Genomic DNA, 22,643 nt, shown 5'->3' on the forward strand with positions numbered 1-22,643 from the left:
TGATGTACTCCGACTTATCCGTCAAAATCGCTCCTACCCAATCTTTTTTTTTTTCAGCACTATGCATTTTAATTTGTTCTCTTTCATTTCAAAAGACATCTTAAAGCTAAGGTATATAATTTCTCTAGGATGCTTATCGATTTCTAAATATATTAAATCTGTCTAGCTATATCCAGTGTGTAAAAAAAAAAATTTACAAGTCTGTTTTTTTTTTTTTTTGGACGGATATCAATTTGTTCAATACTGTAGAGCAAAAAAAAAAACCTACCTACGTGTACTTACCTGCATTGAAAAATGTGAGTCGGAGTGCATCAAATAAACGATTATTTTTTAATGATGGCCTTATGTGCCTGTATATGCATAGTTTAACTGCCAACCATGTGTTTTTTTATTTGGCTCTTTTCATTGATGTCTATAACAAGTTAAATATAAGGAATTTGTTCCATGTTTGTTTAACTGGCAAAAGAAACTTTTCCGCTGCGATTTTTTTATTGATTCAGTGAAATGATTGGAAGAAAATACTTAACTCTAGAAATCCAGCTGTAGGATATGCACGTTCAACTTCGTCTATGCAACAGCATGCATTTTATATGCCGAGACACTGAAAAAATCAATTTAAGTAATAGTAAAAGCAACAAAGTATTTTTTTTTAAAAGATAGAATTGTCTGCGCTGGTCGAAGACGCATGTGGTGACAAAAGTTGGAAATGTAGTGATGTGCTCTCGGCGATACCAATAACCAATATAAAACAGCGGTATATTAAAAGAGATGTCAGGAATACATGAGGGAATGAGCGAGAATGCGTCTTCTTTCGGACACTTCAACATATCTTACGAACACTGGTCAACAATGAACGACTCGGAAAAAGACATAATTGCCATACGGGTAGTACCCATTATTTTTATGGTGATTTTTGTCACTGGGATATTTGGGAATGCACTTGTTGTTTACGTTTTCGTGAGGAACAAAGCGTTTCGCACCGTAACCAATATATTTTTGCTCAATCTTGCGTTGGTGGATCTTGTGTACCTGTGCTTCTGTTGCCCCTTTACAACTGTTAAAGTTTTGGTGATGTATTGGCCATTTGGAAATATGATGTGTAAGTACAGCATTTTGTTGAATTAAACCATTTTCTAATCAAAATAAAACACGTTTCTCGATATTTGATTTTCTGAAGAAAAAATAATAAAAATACAAATAAAATTTACTGGGTAGAAAAAGCTGTCTTTATAAAATAATTTGATAATACTTAATCAAATAGGAAAAAAATATATGCATTAAATCTTAAATAATTCACATATCCGGTATTTGCGTAGAAAATTACAGCTTATGTTGAAAAGATGATTGAACATGAGATTTATTACTTTATAATAGAAAGCTTAGGTTAATTGTAATTGGAAAGGATCTGCTCCGTCAATAAACGTTTCCTTTTTTCTACACTTTCCTCCGTGTCATAAATTTTAAAGGTATTAGTGGGCGAAAATGCACCCATTCAATGTCACTTTCTTGAAATAATATATTCGTCATGATATTTATTATTTCACATTTGCTATTAAGGATTTCCTCATTCATTATTAAATCACATGCTTTACACGGTTTACTTTCAAATATTTGTTAAGCAAACCATTGATTTTTTTAAATGCGCATTGAACGAATTTAATCAAGATTTCATAGAAGATGGTAAATAGTTTATTCAAATCTTTGTTTATTGTATTTTTTGAACATAGTTATTTGTATATACTACATATCGCATATAGTTATTTATTACATGAATTATAATAATCCTGCATAATAAACAAACAATTTAAAAATATATTGGAGGAATATATCTTTGTATTAGTTGTATTCTCAAATTATTTTTAATGATACGATTGCTTTTGAACAAAGTCAGTGTTTGTATTTGATACGATATTAATTTGAGCAAACTGTTATGAACTATAAATTTGTTTCTAAACTATCGGGAAAGAGACGCTTATAAATGTTTTCTTGGACTAAAGTATAATTATCGCGAATGATGTATGCAAATAAATATTAAGGTCAGACAACACGTTTTTTGTTTAAATATATTTTCCCCTAAACTTTGTCATGGAAGTATATGTACTCAAAAAAGTTTCTTCACATAAAAATTAGGTACCTTGCTAGATATTTGGAAAAAATACCAGAGGGTAAAATTTCCTACGTAATCCTTATGGGTAATTTTATATCGCAATTTCAGGTGTACTTATATTTATAAAACATATTGAACACAATGTAGCAATCACAAAAAAGAACATTAAGAATTATTTTTAGATAAACCCAAGAAATACAAAACATATATATTAGGAAGGTGTCATCAGCTGCATCAGAGATTTCATTTTACTCCAGGAATTCGTACAAATTGACTTTTTTTTATCATTTGCTACCAACAGACATCGTTCGTACTCAATTATTTTTCCACTCTTTTCTCTGAAAAACCTTGTCACGAAATCTTTTAGATTTTATCTCCAAATACCGTAGGAAGGAAGAATTTCACATATGACATAATTCAATGGCAGGTCTACACGAGACCACGTCAAAATGACAGTTTGTATCCAAGGTAATCTGATTTCTTGGATCCGGCTTTCTGTCATTATTAATAGATTTTAAGTAGAGACTATTAAAATAGTCCCATACTTCTCAATCCAAAACTTTAGGAGTGCACTTTATGTCTCGAGAAAAGTTCCCCCAAAATGGACACTCCGTAAATTAAATAATGTACAAACTTGAACTCACACAGAATGATAATGTTATATACACCTTATATTTTCTTTAATTTTAACGCGTTATTAAATCAAGCAATCATATTGAAATACGATAAAACAAGTTTATTTAAATAATTTGAATTTGGGTTTGATTTTGATATCGCTAAGAAACTACAAAATCCACCATATCAAATGCCCTGTTCACACGGAGAGTTTAAGTCGAATTAAACGTAGAGTTACTGCGAATAAGCTTCGCTTAGCGTTCACACGGAGAATTTAATGCGAATTAGTTTAATTCGAATTAGTTTACTGCGCATTAAATTACTTCGCATTAGCTCCGTGTGAACGCTAAGCGAAGCTAATTCGAATTAAATTCTGACGCATGCGTAATGGCAAAATGTAGTCAAATGCCACTTATCAGTGGTTAGCTATAAGTACTTGTGCTTTTTTGAGTGATGAACTAAAGAAAAATTTTGTTAATGGTTAAAATGTGTATACAGACACTTTGCCATTATGTCAATTGGATCTGCTTCTGCATAAGGTGACGTGATCTGCAAATGACGTCATAATAGCCGTGCTGACGCCGGGCTGCAGAAGTAAAATTTTAATTCGCATTAGTTTACTTCGCATTAGCTGTCGTGTGAACGCAAATTAAGTCGCATTAGTTTGATTCGCATTAATTTACTGCGAATTAACCTCTCCGTGTGAACAGGGCACAAAAGACCTATTATTTATAAAAGGAATTCTATACCAACTCTTATGCCCTGTTCACACGGAGCGTTTAATTCGAATTAAACGTAAAGTTACTGCGAATTATAGCTTCGCTTAGCGTTCACACGGAGAATTTAATGCGAATTAGTTTAATTCGAATTAGTTTACTGCGCATTAAATTACTTCGCATTAGCTCCGTGTGAATGCTAAGCGAAGCTAATTCGAATTAAATTCTGACGCTTGTGTAATGGCAAAATTTAGTCAAATACCACTTGTCGATGGTCAGCTATAGGTACTTGTGCTATTTTTGAGTGAAAAAACTAAGGAAAATTTTGTTAATCAATAAAATGTGTGTACCGACACTGTGACATTATGTCAATTGGATCTGCTTCTGCAGAAGGTGACGTGATTTGCAAATGACGTCTTAAAAGCCGGGCTGCAGAAGTAAAATTTTAAGGGGGCCGACTCTAGTTTTCATTGCGCAATATTTCGCGCATCATAGTAAAATGTTTAAAGCAACTTTTTTCACTTGATTAATAAAATTCAACAAAATTAAGAAATAAAAATGTAATTACAATTTTATATAACTGAATTTTTAACCGTTTCGCAACTGATAGGTAGGTTGACGTCGTTATAGTGCGTTTTTGACGTTATGATAAACTGAAGCTCTTAAAGACAGGGGTAATAAAAATGTTATTAAATAAAAAGTAATAAACATACGCTCTTGAAATTTACTACAGAGGAATTTGATAATCTCTTCATCATATTTTATTATTTTTTGTATAAATCCTATGCATGCGTCATATTTTGTTGCATTCTATAATAACAGGAAAATTCGTTAATTTTTGGCCTTTTGAGATGCCCCCTCTGGTAACAAGACGGTAGAATTTTGTGTTTCTTACACATAATGTACAAGATAGTATTACTCCTCATATATTATAGTTTGAACAAAAACGCTATTGTAGTATTTGTATAATTTGCTTTAAAGTGCTAAAAATTGGCACTTTCCTGCATAATCCTATAGTAAATGTACCTATATTTTGAGAAATATCTGGACGGTAGATTTCGCCCAAACTTTGCATGTACACTAAAGTTAATGTCGGTTATATATGGTATAAAAATGAAGAGTTTCGCTATTGTAGTTTTCACGCAATAAAACTATAGTCGGCCCCCTTAATTCGCATTAATTTACTTCGCATTAACTGTCGTGTGAACGCAATTTAATTCGCATTAGTCTGATTCGCATTACTTTACTTCGCATTAATCTACTGCGAATTAAACTTTCCGTGTGAACAGGGCATTAAACGACGAAATCAACCCTTCAAGGATAAATATTTACTTTTAAATATTTCTTCCTTAAGGAAGCTCTAAACACTAACAGAAACTGTTTTTGGACTCGGAGAAAAATATATCATATAAAGATATGCATATTGAGACTTTTTCATTCATTCAGAATATAAGGTACGTGCCTTATTTGCGCAGGAAAAATGTTCAAAGACAATGGACGATTTATGAGCAGAAATCACTGTGGTTTACTTATATTGGGAAAATTAATGAAAATAATTAAACTTCTTACTCTTGATCTTATAAAATGCTAAAAATATTTTAATCTATTATAAATTATGTAATTAATGGTAAATAACAATTTCTTTAATCTTACATCTAAGGGCAGATCACTCTAACTGCATAAAACTATCCAATAAATAGAGCTCTTTAGTGTGCAGTGTTTAAAGCGTCCTTAAATAATAAAATATATATATATATTTTGAGATCGATATATTGTCAACACAATGATTGAAACATTCATGAACCTTTTATATAATTAAAATGCATAGATTTTTTTCATTGCATGATCATGTACTCGTAGCTTATAGTGGGTCAGCGACTACTCTTTCTGAAGAATCCTTAATAAGACGCTGTCAATTTCTGGATTAAGAAAATCTAGAAAAGGTCTTTTGAAGTAAAGAAAAAGACTTTTCAGTAATAAAATATACACTACATGCCGTGTGATCCTGATTTAATATCAGAAAACGGAAAGCTTTTGTAAAAGTCCATTTGTTGGCTTTTCCGCCAGTCGCCATAGTTTTAGAAGTAAAGTTCTTGTTGCGTGCTTGAGGCAAAGTAACTCTTTGAAGGTAACATAAGCACATTGTTGTTTTTGTCTTGGAATGCATGTAATTTTTGCTTGCTTCCAAGAAAACTGAAAAGTCAAGTGTAAGAAATACAAAGTGATACAAGGCTTCAAATAAATATAGTTATAGTGCATGTTATCATTTCATAAAAAAAATCTTTTCGTCATAAAATTCTTTGAGTTTTCTTAAATAGCACAAAATATTGTTATTATTCCTAAGAGTTTAAAAAAGACCAGAAGTCTGTGACGAGACTATAGCTCTAATGGTTTAAACTTGAAACAAAGAGAAGAGAAAAGAAGCATTTTAACTTGAAACTTTTCAACAGCATACGTTAACAAAGTTATCATTGGTTAAGTCTTTTTCTTGGCAAGATTTATTGTAATCAGACTATACATAAAAAATCAGACCATACAATTCTGTATGTTTGTTTGGTCTACTTGTATGCCAAGTTATACTGAAATCAGACCAAAACGGTATGAGGAGTAGCATTTTGAAAATATTTTAAAGAAATTTCTATTTTTAGTAACCACGGCAACACCGTTAGTCTACTTTTGTGCCAAGTTAAACTGAAATCAGACCAAAACTGTAGGAGGAGTAGCATTTTGAAATATTTCAAAGAAGTTTCTATTTTTAGTAAACACGGCAACACTATTCATCGAAATCAAAAACCGATACACAAAATTATGTATTTAGTGTAGTCTACTTGTGTGCCAAGTTATATTGAAATCAGACAAGAACTGTAGGAGGCGTAGCATTTTGAAAAAAAATGTTTCCAGATGGACAGACGGACGGACGACGGAAACCTTAGTATCGCAAAAGCTCTTCTGGTCTTTGACCAGTAGAGCTAAAAATATGCTCGAACGATGTCAACAAACGAGAGTGCAGTCGGCCCTCCAAGTTCATTCGTACATTAATTTCCTTTGGTTTATTTGTAGATTTTTTTTTGAAGTCTATTTGCAGATTGTTACAAGTGAATGGATGTTTTTAAGAACTACTCAGTGATTTTGTCAAATTCAAATCATAACAATTCTCATCATAGACACTGTGTAATCGGTATACGGGATTTCTATTTTACAAACAGTATGATCTCTTTATTCTAATTTAGCGATACATTATAAACACATTGGTATCAGGGTAATTCTTTACAAACGAAATGTTCTGATAAACAAGTACATGGATATTCTGATCACTTTTGTACGTCAGAAAAAAGTCTTTTTTAACCCGGTTTCACCAAAGCAAGAGTTGCTCATCTATGTCAAACGTCCGCAACGAGTCAAAAAGACTATCTTGCATTCTAGTATTCTTAAACAGCGAAAAAAATGAATTCAGTATCCTCTTGCATCGACACAGAGTAGCTTCATGACATTTGTCATCTATATGAAAATCGTAATTGAGCAGCAAAACAGTGTTATCTTAATTGTTCAGACATATAAAGATCATGTTCCGTGTGAATTAATTGTGAGAAATAATGATTAACCTTAAAACTTGGTATTTTGATTAATCATTGGCTTTTTAGGTATCTAAATTTGAAGAACTCGACATTACAGTCGAATATTTAGCAAAAGTGGTCTTTTTCAAATTCAATGTTTCATTTTTGATCCAAATAATACATGGGCGTCGGAAGCAAATTGAAAGTTGGGGGGCTAATCGAAAGTGGGTAGGCTAAACCACCAAAAAATGCTAAATCCCAATTTTCAATGCCTATACAATGTCTATTTTTGCAAAAAAAAAGTGCCCCCCCCCCCCCGCTTGCGACGCCGATGTAATATTAGCGAGTATCGCACAAACTTTGTCATTGGGTCTCAATTGGCTGACTTGTTTAATACCTGTTTATGCGTTTGTTTTTAAACTGAATTTTACTTCGGAAAGTCTGTCTACCTGATCAATACATAGTCACGGTGGTTGTGATCGGTAAACAAGGGATGCTAACTCTTCCAGGACACCTACATGTAATATCAACTCTGCGGTCCGTTATTTTCTATCGATCACTGTTCACCTAACATACTTTTTGTAAACTTGATATAATAGGACTTCTTCATAGTATACTATATAAACGCTCGTAAATTTTTTCCGTTTTACGCGTGTTTGTTCTTCGTCCTCATCTTGCTTCTGAATAGAGGGGTTTAGTGTTTTCATCCTACAGGCCCATCTTTGAAAGATCCCTCACCAAATCGACGGACACATAAAAGTCCGACACAAAACTTCTTGAAATATCTGGGAAATAGTTTTCCTCATTAATTCCCAATTCGATTTTCTCAACCGTCAATCTACATTTATTATAACTCCGTCTTTGCTAAATAGTTCCCTTTCTTCGCTTGCATTATTTCTAATCAGGTCTCCCCTGTCTTTCTGTTTTACTTTAAACGGCGGACACAAATTCCCAAAATTAGTTTATTTTCTGCACAATACACCAAATATTCAACTAAGAGAATTTACATGAAGATTTACGAAACAGTTCAGATTCGTTCAAGGGATTTTGACATATGCTCAGTCTTATTGTTTCAAAGGATAACAATATGACTTGGTATTCAACAAGAGTAATCTATTACAATACCTAAATCTTTATGTAAAATAATAGTGGATGAATTAAATAGATATTTTGTAAAAAAAAAAAAAAATTAAACAAATATTTATATAAAAATATATGTTTACATGTTAAAAATGACCTAGAGGTAGGCATCAGAACAATACTATGGTTTACAGTTCTTTACAACTTACCATAAAGCAGCGAGGGTTCATTTAGTACCAAAACACGTGGTGACATACCGTACAAGTACATGTGAAAATTTTAGCGAGATGCGACTTTAGCGATTTATCCATGAGGAATAATTTTAGTGATTTTAAAATTCTCACTATAGAAGCTATTACAAATAAAACGCAATTAAAATTGCTAATTTTTAAAAGTGAAACAGATGTTGATGAATAATTTCCAAGAAGGGGATCAGATTCACAATCTTTGCTTATCAGCTAATAATGCAAATATTAAATCCTCAAAAAGATGGCACATAAAAATTCTAAGAGATTTCAAAAAGACAATCAAAACCTCAGAAAATTGCAAAAAGAAGATCAAAACACAACTTTTAATTTTTTATAATTTTGGGCAAAGATACAGATGGGAATGCTGGGGTGGACCTATGTTCGGTGGTGAGTGCTGATTTGAGACCTTACACATTCTATTACGATTAAATCATCAGACGAATTTTCACAATTTACCAACCTAAATGTTACTGGAAACCTCCTCACAAATTATCGCATTAAATACATAAATACAATTATTATTTTAATAATTGTTGTTTTTTTATTTTGTGGGCAAAGAATTTCAAATACTGAAAGAGCGCTCGATCTATGTACAGTAAATATGAATTCATTTCATATCCAAGACTCATAAAACTCCGATGACACACGCATATAATACAATTCTTTAGTAATAAACGATTGAATCATTTCAATTTTAGATATTGATTAGATAAATGCATAATCCAAAATGAAGCATGATATAATGGTATAATGCATCACATTGAAAATAGAAGATTGTAATGAAGCTGTCTCTCTTGAAAATGTATCCGAATGAAAGTCCATGTATGTGAAGTTTGACTGGTTCGATTAAGGGCCACATTTAAGTAATTACGACTTTTATCGCTTTTTATTGTTCGCACTGATAGGTTTGCTCAAAGAAAATTAAAATTATTATCCTTCTTGACCAAGAATAACGGGAATTCACTGATCAACTGTAAAACGGTACTACCTATGAAAAAATAGAGAAAACAAACCTTGAAGCGAAGTATTTGGATTTTTTTTCCAGAATGGCACCGTAATTGATACTGTATTTTTCGTTCATGTTATTGTGTTATTATGGTTTGATTCTGTAAAGTAATTAATATGCATGATGTTGTTTAGCCTCGGGGAATACTAGTATGCTTTTTCTTGGCTGATTAAGTCTGCATATCTCCTTAAATATCATGCAATAAATGATGTGCAAGACCATATGGGGTAACCTGTAATAATGATTTTTAAAACTCGTAATCTAGAGTTAGCAACGCAGGAAGGAAATTAATCGGATAACATATGTCGTCTGGGTGACGCAGGTGGCTTAAAGCTAAGGAATAGTATCAAGTGTCGTTATTAACTAATATCTGAACTGTACAGGATGTATCTAGATGAATTAAATGCAGCCTTTGACACATGCATTAGTATAAGTATGCATGCAAGATTGATACTTATTGTAAACTTACGCTGAATTATATTAATATATAGAGAATATTACATACTAAAATCCATATCACATGCATTGGTATGTGACATATGATATGGATTTTGAAAGATTCTATTTATCATATATTTAAAATACTTAATGTAGTTCATGTATTGTCATTGAAGAACGCTTGTTTATGACATTATATTAATGGAAAAAAATAGATGTCATTAAAGAAATATTTTACATGAATATTTAAGTAAAATCATATCCAATGTTTTACTGATATGGAGCGGGGATAAAAAGAATCGGTGTATTTACTACTAAGTATATGATAAAATAACATAACTTACATATCCAATGTTTTACTGAGCGGGGATAAAAAAATCGATGTTTGACCGCAGAGTGAGGTGTAGGACCTATACGTGAGTCACGGGGTGAGCGGGGTCAGCTATATCTTATTTGCATTCGTTCAATAGAGTCTTCAGTGCAGGACTGGGTACACGAAATTTACCTCATGATTTTTCAAAATAAAAAAGTATAAGGTATAACGACCTTAAGCATACAGTTTGGTTCTTGGTCCGACAAAACGCATGTTGTCCTCGAACCCAGTCAATAAATGTATACCGTCATACTTTAGACAGACACGGTGATTCCAATTAATTACCCTATCCGACTTATATAAATAAATAAAGTATTGTGTTTTTTTTTTGTTGTCTATTGATATTCAGTTTTAAAAAAGGTAACTTGTTTTGTCTTTTTCCAAAGCAGTATTCATTTAATTTCTTTCACTAGATCGAAGTAAGAAAATATTTTTTACCTTCATGATCCTGAATTACCTCCTTTGCATCAGAACAAATTTATATTATTGTCAAAGTAATTTATTAGTATAATCATGATGATTGAAGTTTAACGGAAATACTTTTTTAGAACTTTGTTTCTTGTTTAGTAACAGTGCCGTTTTTTCAGGACGAAATCAACAATCATGTTTCAAGAGGTTGAAGCAATGCCCGTTTCTTCAGTCGATTTTTACTACAATCATTTGCCTAATTTTGAGTAACATTGCAGCTGAGCAGCTAAGGTTAATTACAAGCTATTTGTAGCAAAACCCTTGACTGGGCAGTGTTTTCCATTTCTAAAGAGACTTTCAAGCACAACATCTCTGAAATCAAGAATAATACATCGATTAACAAGGCGTTTTGCATGTCCAGTGCGCTAAAAAAAAAAAAAAAGACAAGACGCACACATGTATACCCCCCCCCCGTCGAAGAAAGCAGAGCATATTGCTTTGCTGCTATCTGCCTGTTGGTCCAAAAAGTGTTCGTTCATATTCTTCGCAGAGGCTCCACACACTGAAGTGAAATTTGATATGCAGACTTTTCATAAGAATATCTAGGTCAGATTTGTTTTAGGTACGATCGAGTAATTTTTGACAGAGTTATGCCCCATGGACTTGAAAAAAAAATTCAAATTATTTTGGAGTTTCTGTTCATTTCTATGTAAAAATTGCACATACTGAAATGAAATTTGATATACAAATTCATCATTAGTATATCCAAGTCAAGTTTTGTTTAAGATGCGATCGAACAATATTTGGGACAGAGTTATGCCCCTTGAACTCGGAAAAATTCAAATTATTTGCAGTTTCCGTTAATTGTTTCTATGCAGAGGTTGCATACACTGAAATAACAAGATGCCCATGGGCCACATCGCTCACCTGAGTAGCGTTGACCATGCTGTTCTTCACTAAATTTCCCCCTTGTAATACATATTGTGATCCTACCCTACCATATGGGTCAAAATTTTGACAATTTAAAATCAACACTACCCTCAGGATGCTTCCACATAAGTTTCAGCTTTTCTGGCCCAGTGGTTCTTGAGAAGAAGATTTTAAAAGTTTTTTCCAATATATTTCTATGTAAAACTTTGATTCTCTATTGTGGCCCCGCCCTACCCCTTGGGGTCATGATTTGTACAATTTAGAATCTACACTACCCCAGGATGCTTCCACATAGGTTTCAGCTTTTCTAGCCCAGTGGTTCTTGAGAAGAATTTGAAAATGTGAAAAGTTTACAGACAGACGGACGACGGACAAAATGTGATCAGAAAAGCTCACTTAAGCTTTCGGCTCAGGTGAGCTAAAAATTGGAACACAGATTTATCATAATATCTAGGTCCAGTTTTCTTTTGGGTACGATTGAGCAAGTCTTGACACAGTTATGGCCCTAGGACTTAAGAAAATTCCGATGAACATTGAAATGAAAAATCGTTGTATCATATAATTTCATTTCAGTATTTGCAACTTCCGCTAAGAAAACGAACCGATACTGCTAAATCACTGCCCAAAATGTAAACTGCCCATAATAAAGGCCTGTGCAACCTATAATGTATGTCCGGGGGGGGGCATATGTGTTTTAAATACATCTTTTGTTCAGATTTTACTTTTCAATAGTAGTTTGATTGCGTGTTAAATCATTCAAATTTACTATTAAAGTTACTACTACTAATTTTAACTGAAAGTTTTTTTTTAAAAAGCGGACCAGATGCCAATTTTGCAAACTTCATAATATCTTGTGATAAAAATCCAGACTGAAAGATTATCTTCAAGTTGTACCATACTGTTGCACAAGATTCGCTTGATAATTTTAAGATTTCTCTTCATACATGTACTAAGGCAAGCAGATTCATTTCGTAAGTCTAAAGTTAAAGAAATCTTTACTTTGGTTCCAATAGAGTGTACTAAACGCGGATCCAGGTTAGTGTTATTTGGGATCGTGTTCCTACAACCCGATATTTTCGGAGAAATAGAAAAATATGCAATAAAATTAAAGTCACCGAAAGTGATTGAGTTTCAAACCTTACTAAAACATATAGATTTATATACTCCTTTTTAAATTTATTTTTTCACTTGTTATGCAAATTATCTCACGTTATCAACTATCGTTGGTGCCCTGGCATACTCAGAGTGTGATTTCTTTTAAACCTATTCTTTTTTTATTGCTTACTCCTTCTTCCCACTTTATATCTCACCTGTTCTCTGCAGGGATCCATGATTTGTTCAGTTTATGATTCGTCATCTTAACTTCATTTAGGATATTGTTCGTTATCTTCATTTCTACGCTTAAGAACTGTTATTTCCAAATTTCTGATTTGAAATACATTAAATTGCAAACAATTTTTTTTATCTTTCATTATATATTTGAAATACATTGGGTGTACCTAGCTATTGATTTAAAGGTTCAAGATGAGCCTTGTGCTTATTTCAATTTTTCTTCCAAGCTCAGAGAATCGAAGAAGGCCGGGGTTCAGTTGTTGTACTTCAAATAATGCATATGTGTAATGAAGTTCTTCCAAGATGAAAAATGCCGTTTTCCTTTACTCCATTAAAGGTTAGCAATCTCTCGGCAATTGAACGTAGGAGTATATATGTGTCTCTTTTGTTCTCAAAGCATTCGTATGCTTGTAAAGAGACTCGCGGGCCTTCACTGTCACCTGAATTAAACAAGGAAGATTGATGTTTTGTGAAACACGTTTTCCCCTTTATCGACAACCCTAAGGAATTTTGTGTATTCTAATGGTTTGTGTCCGAGGGAAACAGGGTATAGTATTTCTCGAGTAAGTTTTACATTAAAAGATGCGTGTTCCTTTGTATTGTTACAACGTAGCCCATTAAGAATAAAAATTATCCGTTTTATGCCAGAGGCTTATTTATGGCTTCTTCATTTCATGTTTGAAAAAATCTGGAAGAAATCGAACAAACGAATTGTTATTTAATGACTTGTTACATTTTTGGTCCGTATTTATGGAAAAACCTGTTTCAATTTTGTGCATCGACCCTTTTTGTTAGCAGATGGCGTTCCTAAAATAAAACTTTCTTAAATGAATAAATATCTTAGGAAAATTAACTTTCACTGACTTTCAGTGTCAGGTTTTGATAGATTATAATTTTTATATACATGTGTATATATTATCGTATTAATAACTGTAAATAATGTATTTAAAGATTAATAGAATAAAAATAATTATGCCAAAATGTTACTGTTTAATGCAAAAAATACATCTAAAGTTAAAATGAACAAACAGGACTTATCATACAAATGAGAAAAAAAATCATTGAATATTGCCCGGGCCTCAAACCAAGAGATTCTTTGTGAGCGGTATTAATATGGGACTTACCATTGTGAGGGATCACTATTTTCGGTAAAAAAATGTACATGGTGTTTTTGATGAAATTGGTTAGTAGAACTAGCTGTAACTGTGTACTAGAAACATATCGCAGATCCTGTACTAGAAACATATCGTAGATCCTGATTATCCTTTTTCTTGCTTTTTGGGAACGAACGAAATTTCTGCATACATTTTTTTTTTAATTTAAAAACTTGAAAATAAGAAACTTTATGTGAAATCATTATGAGGTAGTGTAGATTCAAATTTATTAAAATCAACACCTCGGTGGAAGGGTTGGGCCACATTGGGAGATAAAAGTTTGCATAGGAATGCACGAAATCTTTAATTTAAGAATAGCAAAGCCGTGGTCATATTTATTTGGAAATATCATGTGTTAGTGTAGATTCGTTTGAACAAATCATGACCCCTGGGAGTTGCTTCGGTCACAATGAGGGTAGGGGAGGTTAAAGTTTTACATCGAAATATACAGGAAAAATCTTCTAGATAACAGCAAAGGCATGATTGGTCATAATACAAAAGCATCTTCAGGTAGCCTAGATTCAAATTTGTTCAAATCAAGACCCCCATGGGTAGGGTTGGGCCAAAAGTTATGATTAAAATTTTACACAAGAATACAGATAGGAAAAATCTTCTCTTCAAGAATAGCAAAGCCATGGTCAGACATACCGGTACTTACTTTATACGGAAGCATCCTCAGGTAGTGTGAATTCAAATTTGTTCGAACCATGACCCTCCGGGATAGGATAAGGCAACACTGGGCAACAGTTTAACACAAGGAAATATCTTTTAAAATCTTCTTCAAGAGAACCACAAAGTCGTAAAAGCGTTATCACGTAGTGTCATTTAAAACAGTTCAAATCATGATCCTCAAAGAAAATAGAGGGGCCATAACAGGGGATCATACTTATACAAAGGAATATAAAGGATGTATCAATTTAAAAAAAAATCATTTTAAGAGCGGCAAAGCCATTATGTGTCATATTAATATTATCAAAGCATCCTTAGGAAGTGTAGATTCAAGTTTGTTAAAAAATTATACGAATTAATTTCAGAATAGGAACCACTTATACATGTATATTTAAATTCATATATTTGAACTGATTTCTGCTAGTGTTCAGGTGTTCAGGCACAGCCCCCCCCCCCCCCCCGATACTCTTATTTATATTGTGATGGACAAGTAAAATATTTGTACTGCTTAGATAATAATAATTGTAATGATGAGTTAAGTTTAGGTTTATGTTATCTATGATGAGTAGCATTTCACCAATAATTTAGTTTTAATGTTAGAAACAATTAATATAACTTTTATCTTTAGAGGTATCTCTACTTTCATCAGACAGCAGGTCTTGAGCTATAGACGGTTTACAAGTTTGGTAAACTGTAATTTACTTGAAAGTCTGTTTAATCGTCACAACACAGTACACCAGATGAACAAATACACACAGCAAACTATGCACTAAAATGTATTCACAATCCAAGGAACAATAACGTCTAACATACGTGTACCGAGAATCAAATTAATATCCCAAGAGGAACTTTTCTACATAAAGTAGCTGTGTTAAAGGAAAGGAGAAAACGTATTCTCGGATTGGGAATCAAACCTTGGGTCCCAGCCTGCATCATAATCATGCGTATAATCCACCGAGCTGGGCAGGTCGATATCCACAGCTTATAACAAGTACATCTGATCCCCCCCTCTTTAAATTGTTTCCGCACTCGAAGACACAACCTAAGTTCTTATTTGCCCTTGTCAAATATTTTTAATCTGCAAATTAAAAAAACCCAGATGCACTAAATTATTGCTAGCGCTCGCTAGCAACTACGTTAGTCCAAATTCCTTGAATACGCATGCTCGGCTTCACGGTCGTGCATTCTGGGAAACCTGTGAAAACTACTATAGATAGATCGTACGATAACAATTTCGTTGTATCATGTAACATTAAATAAATATGTTTATTTATTGTGTAGCTTACACTGTAAAGATCAAATTTTCCGGTTTTTTTTTCTGACGGAAAAACCCGGGTCATCTGATTGTTCTAAACAAAGACAAGGAAGGTTTTTTTTATATCTTAGCACAACCAAAGATAAACTCTTATTTCTGATTGGTCATTCCAGAACCAAGAATTTACACTAAAAATAACGAATAAATCCATTATTGATATAAAAAAAGTTCTGATGTGTATGGCTTTTAATCTAACATTTCTTGACAAAGATGACCCAAAGGACCAAGCTACTTCACATCTTCACATTCGGAACTTTCTGGATTTCTTTATACAGCATACACTTTGAGTTATTTTCTATATTCCTTTGACTCCCCTGTATTTTCTTGGCTACATTGCAAACAAATTCTGTTCTTAAACCAGCTCATGCAATGCCTCAATCGGCATCTTCTCCATATTAAATAGAGTCCCCCTCTCCAGTAAAGGTCATAAATGTTCCGTTGCGCCAAAACTCCAATAGGTCCCCACCCTCGATCGTTTCTTTACTTACGTGTCTATAAAATACACTTCACAAAACAACAATAACTTTATCATTCTCTAGCCTCGATAAAAATTAAAGAATTCAACAAAATAACTCACTTGATCACGGATCCCCCTCTCTGTGTATAAAAATTGCTACGGCGCTAGCTCACCTATCTTTTTAAAAAGATACACTTGTGTATCTTAGTGTAGTCTACTGGTTTGTCAAGTTATATTGAAATCAGACCAAAACTGTAGGAGGAGTAGCGTTTTAAAAGATTTTCACACAAATTTCTATTTTTAGTAACCAGGGTAACACCATTTATTGAAATCAAAAACCAATGCACTAAATTGTGTATCTGAGTGTAGTCTACTTGTGTGCCAAATTATACTGAAATCGGACCAAAACTGTTGGAGTACATGTAGTAGCGTTTTACAGGAATTTCACAAAAATTTCTATTTTTAGTAACCATGGCAACACCGTTCATGGAAATCAAAATCCAACGCACTCAATGATGTATCTTAGTGTAGTCTAGTAGTGTGACAAGTTATATTGACCAGACCAAAAACGGCAGGAGGAGTAGCATTTAGAAAAATTGTTTACAGACAAACGGACGGACACCTTACTATGGCATAAGGCAAGCTCTTCTGGTCTCAATTAACCAGTAGAGCTAAAAAGCGACCCAATAGATAGGTTTGTGTCTGCTAAAATGTCATTTTAACCCTAAAATTAAGGAAATCCCGACTTTTCAAGAGGTGTTTTAAATTGATATTCCTGTAAAATCATCTCTTTTGTCAGTAACCTAGCTCGGTTTTTATACATTTTTGTTGGTTTTAAGCCGAAATCACAGTAAACCAATAAAATTTCCTTTCACGGTCAACAATTAACAATATAATTTTTTTTTACTCAAAATTGAACTACTCGAGGTGTTGGTTCCTATATCGCGGCTTCGAATACAACTGTAGAACGTGGAGACCGTCTAAACCGAGGTCCCATGTCGCATTAGGTGCTGCCACAAAAGCTTCTCTTGTTGCTAAACGGCGAGCGCCAAATACAGTTGAAAATATGCAGAAAAGCTAAGTGTAGGCGTCTCCATACATAGTGCAACATTCTTTTGAGGGACGTTTAACAAGAACACTTGTGTTTGTAAAAAAAAAAAATGAAGGGACTCTTCGCCGTTTTCAACTAAATTCATGATGTCAACAAATCCAGCAATACATGATTATATCTTGTTTCATTCCACAGACATTATTTTGCCTTTCTCAGTCGGGTTTCCCGTGCAATTTTTGATCTAGATTAAATCTAGAAAAAATATATTATTGAAGATGGATACATTGCATATCAATTTGATCTCGCTTCTTTTGTAGTCCTTTCGTATCTAAAATCAACATATTTCATATCAGCCTTTTTAAAAAAAATTTCCCATTTAACATAAAAGGTCCTTGCTGCGGGAATTAATGCGTGATTGATTGGAAGATAAGTCGACCTGTAGGCGATGCAATTTTATGTCATTTGGTTTGGAAACTTTCTTCCTAAGCGTTATTTTTTGTTGCTGTTAGCAATTTTAACATTTTTATTAAGCATAGCAATTCTTAGAAATTGAAAAATAAGTTGTCTCTTTATACTCTTGTATATGGACAAATTATTTGATTTTGGTTGTTTATTGTTTAACGCCCTTTTCAAAAAAATGTCACTCATATGGAGACGCCACTACTTGATGGTGGGGACTTTCAAATTTTGTCTTATACATGGCACTTATGGCCATTGAGCAGTGAGGGATCTTTTACGTTCCAACACCTTATGCGACCGGGGGCTCTATCAATAAAAGGGTCTGGTCTCCATGTCCCACAGTGGGATTCGAACCCGCGACGTAAGGATCAACTCCTTCCTCCGCGACCATAGAGCAGACGCTCTTACCCCTGCCCAAGCAGGCGACCATAAATTTGGTTTGGTCATTTAACTTATAAAGTCAGGAGTTGCCTAAGTCTAAAATATATCAATCCGCTTGACGTAACATGTAAAATATGGATAATGAAACATATGAATATAACAAACGGTATTCAAGATCAAAAGTCCACAAAAACAATACAAATAGAAGCAGAGCAAACACGGACCTCCAAAACATCAGAGGTGGGATCAGGTGCCATGGCGGATCTAGTGATTATCTCCTGCGGACCGGTCACATCCGCCATGTGCTCCTTCGAATGATCGGGAAATTACGGGAAAATTTGTCGTCAATTCAGCGTATAAATAATGGACTAACAATTAGTATGAAAAACGTTAGTCGATATCTCGAAAATAGCTTTGAGGTTTTGCAGTGAAATTTTACTCAATAAAACTAGATATGGCTTATGAAAGACCCCTCTTGATTTTGTGGTCTAGGGTCAAGCTCATAAATTAAAAAAAAAAATTTTCACACATTCGTGCCGCGCAACATCTCGAGAAGCGTCGCTTTTACAATGATATTCTATACCACAACTCCCTATGGTCTTAGGAAGACCCCATTTATTTTTTTAGGTCAAAGGTCAAAGTCGTAAATTCATATATTACATGAATGTGCGTACGCGTGTGTAAAACTTTCATTTCCGGGTGATATCTCGCGAAGCGTCTGAGTTTTTACAATTAAATTTTATACCGCAATTCCCTATGCCCCACCCCCTTGATTCCCCTTTCTCCCGGGTTAGCACATTCTCTTTTTCTTAAGGGGTGACACAGATTCTCTAAATTAGCTTGTTTTATCTAAAAATGGTTGCATTGTTTCCCAGAATGGATCATATTAAGTATCTTTTGCACGTAATAGTGTTATCAAATTCAATAGAAATTAAGAATCTCGAATACCAAAGCTACCTCAGCTTTGTTTGATAGTGTGAGAGTGTATCCTTTTGAGTATGATCAAATTTGAAAACTAGATCCAAATGTACAGTTGTGTGCCAAAAGTGAAGATAATTTTATTTTTTCTTTATATATTTCATTGAAAACAATATTTTGTAAAATCGCTGGTATGACAACAAGGTTTTATTTAAAGAATATACAGTTTTATCAAAAATTTCTTGATAATCCAAGAAATTGTTGTGGTTAAAAACAACAATAGTTTTTATCTGATAAGCATTGATAATTTAAAAATATTGTAATTTAAGTGTGACATGAATTTTTAAGTCATATATTCACAATGAATTATATAGTCAACATTGATCATGAATTTTAGAACTGATGTTTAGTGATGAACTATATTTTACTACATATTAAACGTGTAATGATGTTTTGAAGAAAGATAACTACACATTTTCTGGTTTAAGTACTGAAATAAATAATTAAATTGGACAAAAATTGACCATTTACCTATGATTTTACAAAATGTTGTTTTCAATGAAATATATAGAGAAAAAATAATTATCTTCACTTTTGGCACGCCACTGTATAAGTATTGTCACACCACTTTGTTTTCAATGTACATGACTTATGTGAAAGACATTTTCAGAAATTATGAACATTGTTTTGGGAATAATATATCGAATACTTTTTATATTGTTACATAAAATCAGGTGAAGATTCCATAGGGTAATTAAGTGGGGAAGATTTTAAGCATTTTTTCTACGTTTTGTTCAACAAGTTGCTAGTTTTACCTTACCTAGTTTCCAATCCCACTGTTGTCTCTTTTTGAGTGAAAAATTCATTCATCAAAAAAAAATTTAAAAAATCGAATCCCTTTGCGGAAGATGGGGGCTGATCTAAAGGATGTGACTATTTGTCACAGAAAGTGCTGCCATGAAAAAGATCCGTCAGTGCTCAAAGGCGCAAGTGCGAATAATGGGTCTAATTTTGCAGCTCTCTACCTAAGGTGGTGGCGTCGTCATACAAGTGAAACATTCGCGAAAAAAAAAAATCAGTCAAAATTTGACTCGATGATAAATTGTAATGTTTTGTTGACAAGGAATTGTATCGACCATAGAACTTCGGAAATAATGACTTTAAACAAGACTACTGATATCTTTGTTTTATCAATTTGTTTGTCAATAATTTACCTCGTTTTAGAAAAAGCATTCTGTTGCCTAACGATTCAACTGAGATCTATAAACACGTATGCAGGTGGTGAAGGTACGTATATTGCTGCATAAGTAAAGGACGTTGACGATTTCTGAGCTGTAACAACCTCTGTTGGGTTTGGAAACGTGCGCTGTCTTTTCCAGATATTTTGTTCCACAAGGCTGTGTGCAGACTGTGATTTGACACTGTTTGGTCCAATCCCAAAGTTTCAGATCTTTGCTCTTACCAAGCTCTAAATGTGAAGTGTAAATTAGTAAATAAATAAGAGTAACCAACAACTTTTGAGGATTATCGGTACCAAGAAAACCCTTTGTCCACATATTTTCTTATTCCTCTGATATCACTGATGCACTCTTCTCTCTGTTCCAAGCCCTGACAAGATAAGTTTCTTGATTTTTCTTAAATCGAGAATTCTAAGCATGCCTTCAAATGATTTGTCATCAATGAAATTAATGAATCTTTCTTTTCTTTCGAAGGTAATGTTGAACTGCACAAGTATTTTCATACAGAGTATTTGGTTTGTAGTCTCCCCCATTGTTTATTATTGACCTCAGCTTATTGCTGTGTTTAGTTCATCACTCATCTTCAAATTATCTTTTTGTAATGTAATTCCAGAAGAATTTTTGCCTGTTATGCTGCCAAGTTTCAAACAACGATATATCCCATCTCTCCTTTCCTCCTGTTTAAGACTTTATTCAGTTTCATTCCTCCTGATTTAGGGTTCAAGAAATTGTTCGATATTTTCAATATCCTGTATAGAATTTACAAGCTCCTCGCCAGAAATGTACGAATATAAAAGGAAGTTTGGGGTTTTTGTATTTTCTGTTTCCAGCTCCAAAATTTCACTTAATATACGAGGGTTGTTCCGTAAAATCGTGGACAAGTTGTCTAGTGTGAAAAATAAACATCAGTGCGTTCTGAAATTTTCACTATTATTTAGTACATATTTTAGTAATATACACAGCAAATTTCAGATAAATATATGCATAAATAAACAAATTGTGAGATTTTATGCCATGTATTGTATCATCTTACGGCGCATATGGATTATAACATCAAAGTGTCTAAAACAGCGTCACGTTTTATCTTTGCTGAAAATGAAGTTGGATGAGTCCGACTTAAATCTAGGAATTTCATTGATACACATTCTTTAGTCTCCATAAACAGCCGAAGAACCAGTTGGCACCCTCATGCGATCTTCTGAAGATTTATTAGTAAGTTACGGACAATATTCTCACCATCATTTAACTAATACAAAAATCTCATATCGGCGGTCTACTGTGACAGCATCTTTTGCTATTACATTAGGAGTTTGTCCGTATGTTCTGTACTCCCCAGGGACTCGATAAAAAACTTCGCTAAGAAAAAAACTTCTATTTCATTTGTGTACTTAAATTATGGTGATATTTTATAATCTTTTTTCTTCTATGGTCATTTCAAGTCTCTAAAGGTGTCATTACAACATCGAAATAAAACTGAACTGTTCTCCGGTGCGCCGTAACGTCATAAAACGTCGCCATTTTTCGGATGTTGTGTTTATCACTTTCCCATTTCGAATGCTCGAGAAACTGCCAAAAATTAACCAAGTGCCTTAAAATTTTGACAAAGACTACGAAATTGATGGTGGACTTGAATTAGGATAACTTTAATCTAAATCTTATGTATCTAAACTTTTATTTTAAATTCAAACTTGTATATTCTTTAATAAAACCTTGGTTTTTTGATCGTGCGCCGTAGGACAATACCTCGTGCATATTCAAGCATAATAAAATCTTTATTTTTGCCTATATTTTATCAAAAAAATTATCATGCACTTAAATATGATAAATAAACATTTACTGAAATTTTCAGCTTAGTGCGCCCATTACTTTTCGAGAAAAACGCTTTGTCCACGATTTTACGGGACAACCCTCGTACTGCTGGTATCTGCATTTTGTGCTTCTTCAGTATCCTTGGATTTTGATCGAGTTGAAAAAAAAACACTTTCCCCATCACAGGAAAATATGTTTATCTTGCAAAGACAAGCTTTCAAATGATTCAAGAGCTGCACATGCTTGTATACTTAAGAAATCCCACCTGTAAGTGTTAATTCTTTAGAAAAGGCCTGTGTTATGTAGCATCTTGTAACGCAATGGCAATTGAGCCCTAAACTTATCTGTGACTGTCTATTCTGTAAAGAATGTTTACTACTGCATC

The 22,643-nt window shown here is 33.4% G+C and overlaps 1 protein-coding gene across 1 annotated transcript in view; it reads left to right on the plus strand.

Moving 5' to 3' along the window:
- The first annotated feature begins 538 nt into the window (after window positions 1-538).
- The window catches only part of LOC134256041 (galanin receptor type 1-like), a 65,411-nt gene continuing 43,306 nt past the window's right edge, over window positions 539-22,643 (plus strand). Inside the window, exon 1 of the mRNA XM_062738632.1 lies at window positions 539-1,099. Within this exon, the coding sequence (XP_062594616.1) occupies window positions 769-1,099 (331 nt within the window). The 5' untranslated portion in view covers window positions 539-768. The remainder of the gene's footprint in view (window positions 1,100-22,643) is intronic.

The sequence above is a fragment of the Saccostrea cucullata genome, unplaced genomic scaffold (genome assembly GCF_032062105.1).
Source record: "Saccostrea cucullata isolate Sc308-1 unplaced genomic scaffold, CSIRO_AGI_Scuc_v1 ctg2761, whole genome shotgun sequence".
NCBI classification, from domain to species: Eukaryota; Metazoa; Mollusca; class Bivalvia; order Ostreida; family Ostreidae; genus Saccostrea; species Saccostrea cuccullata.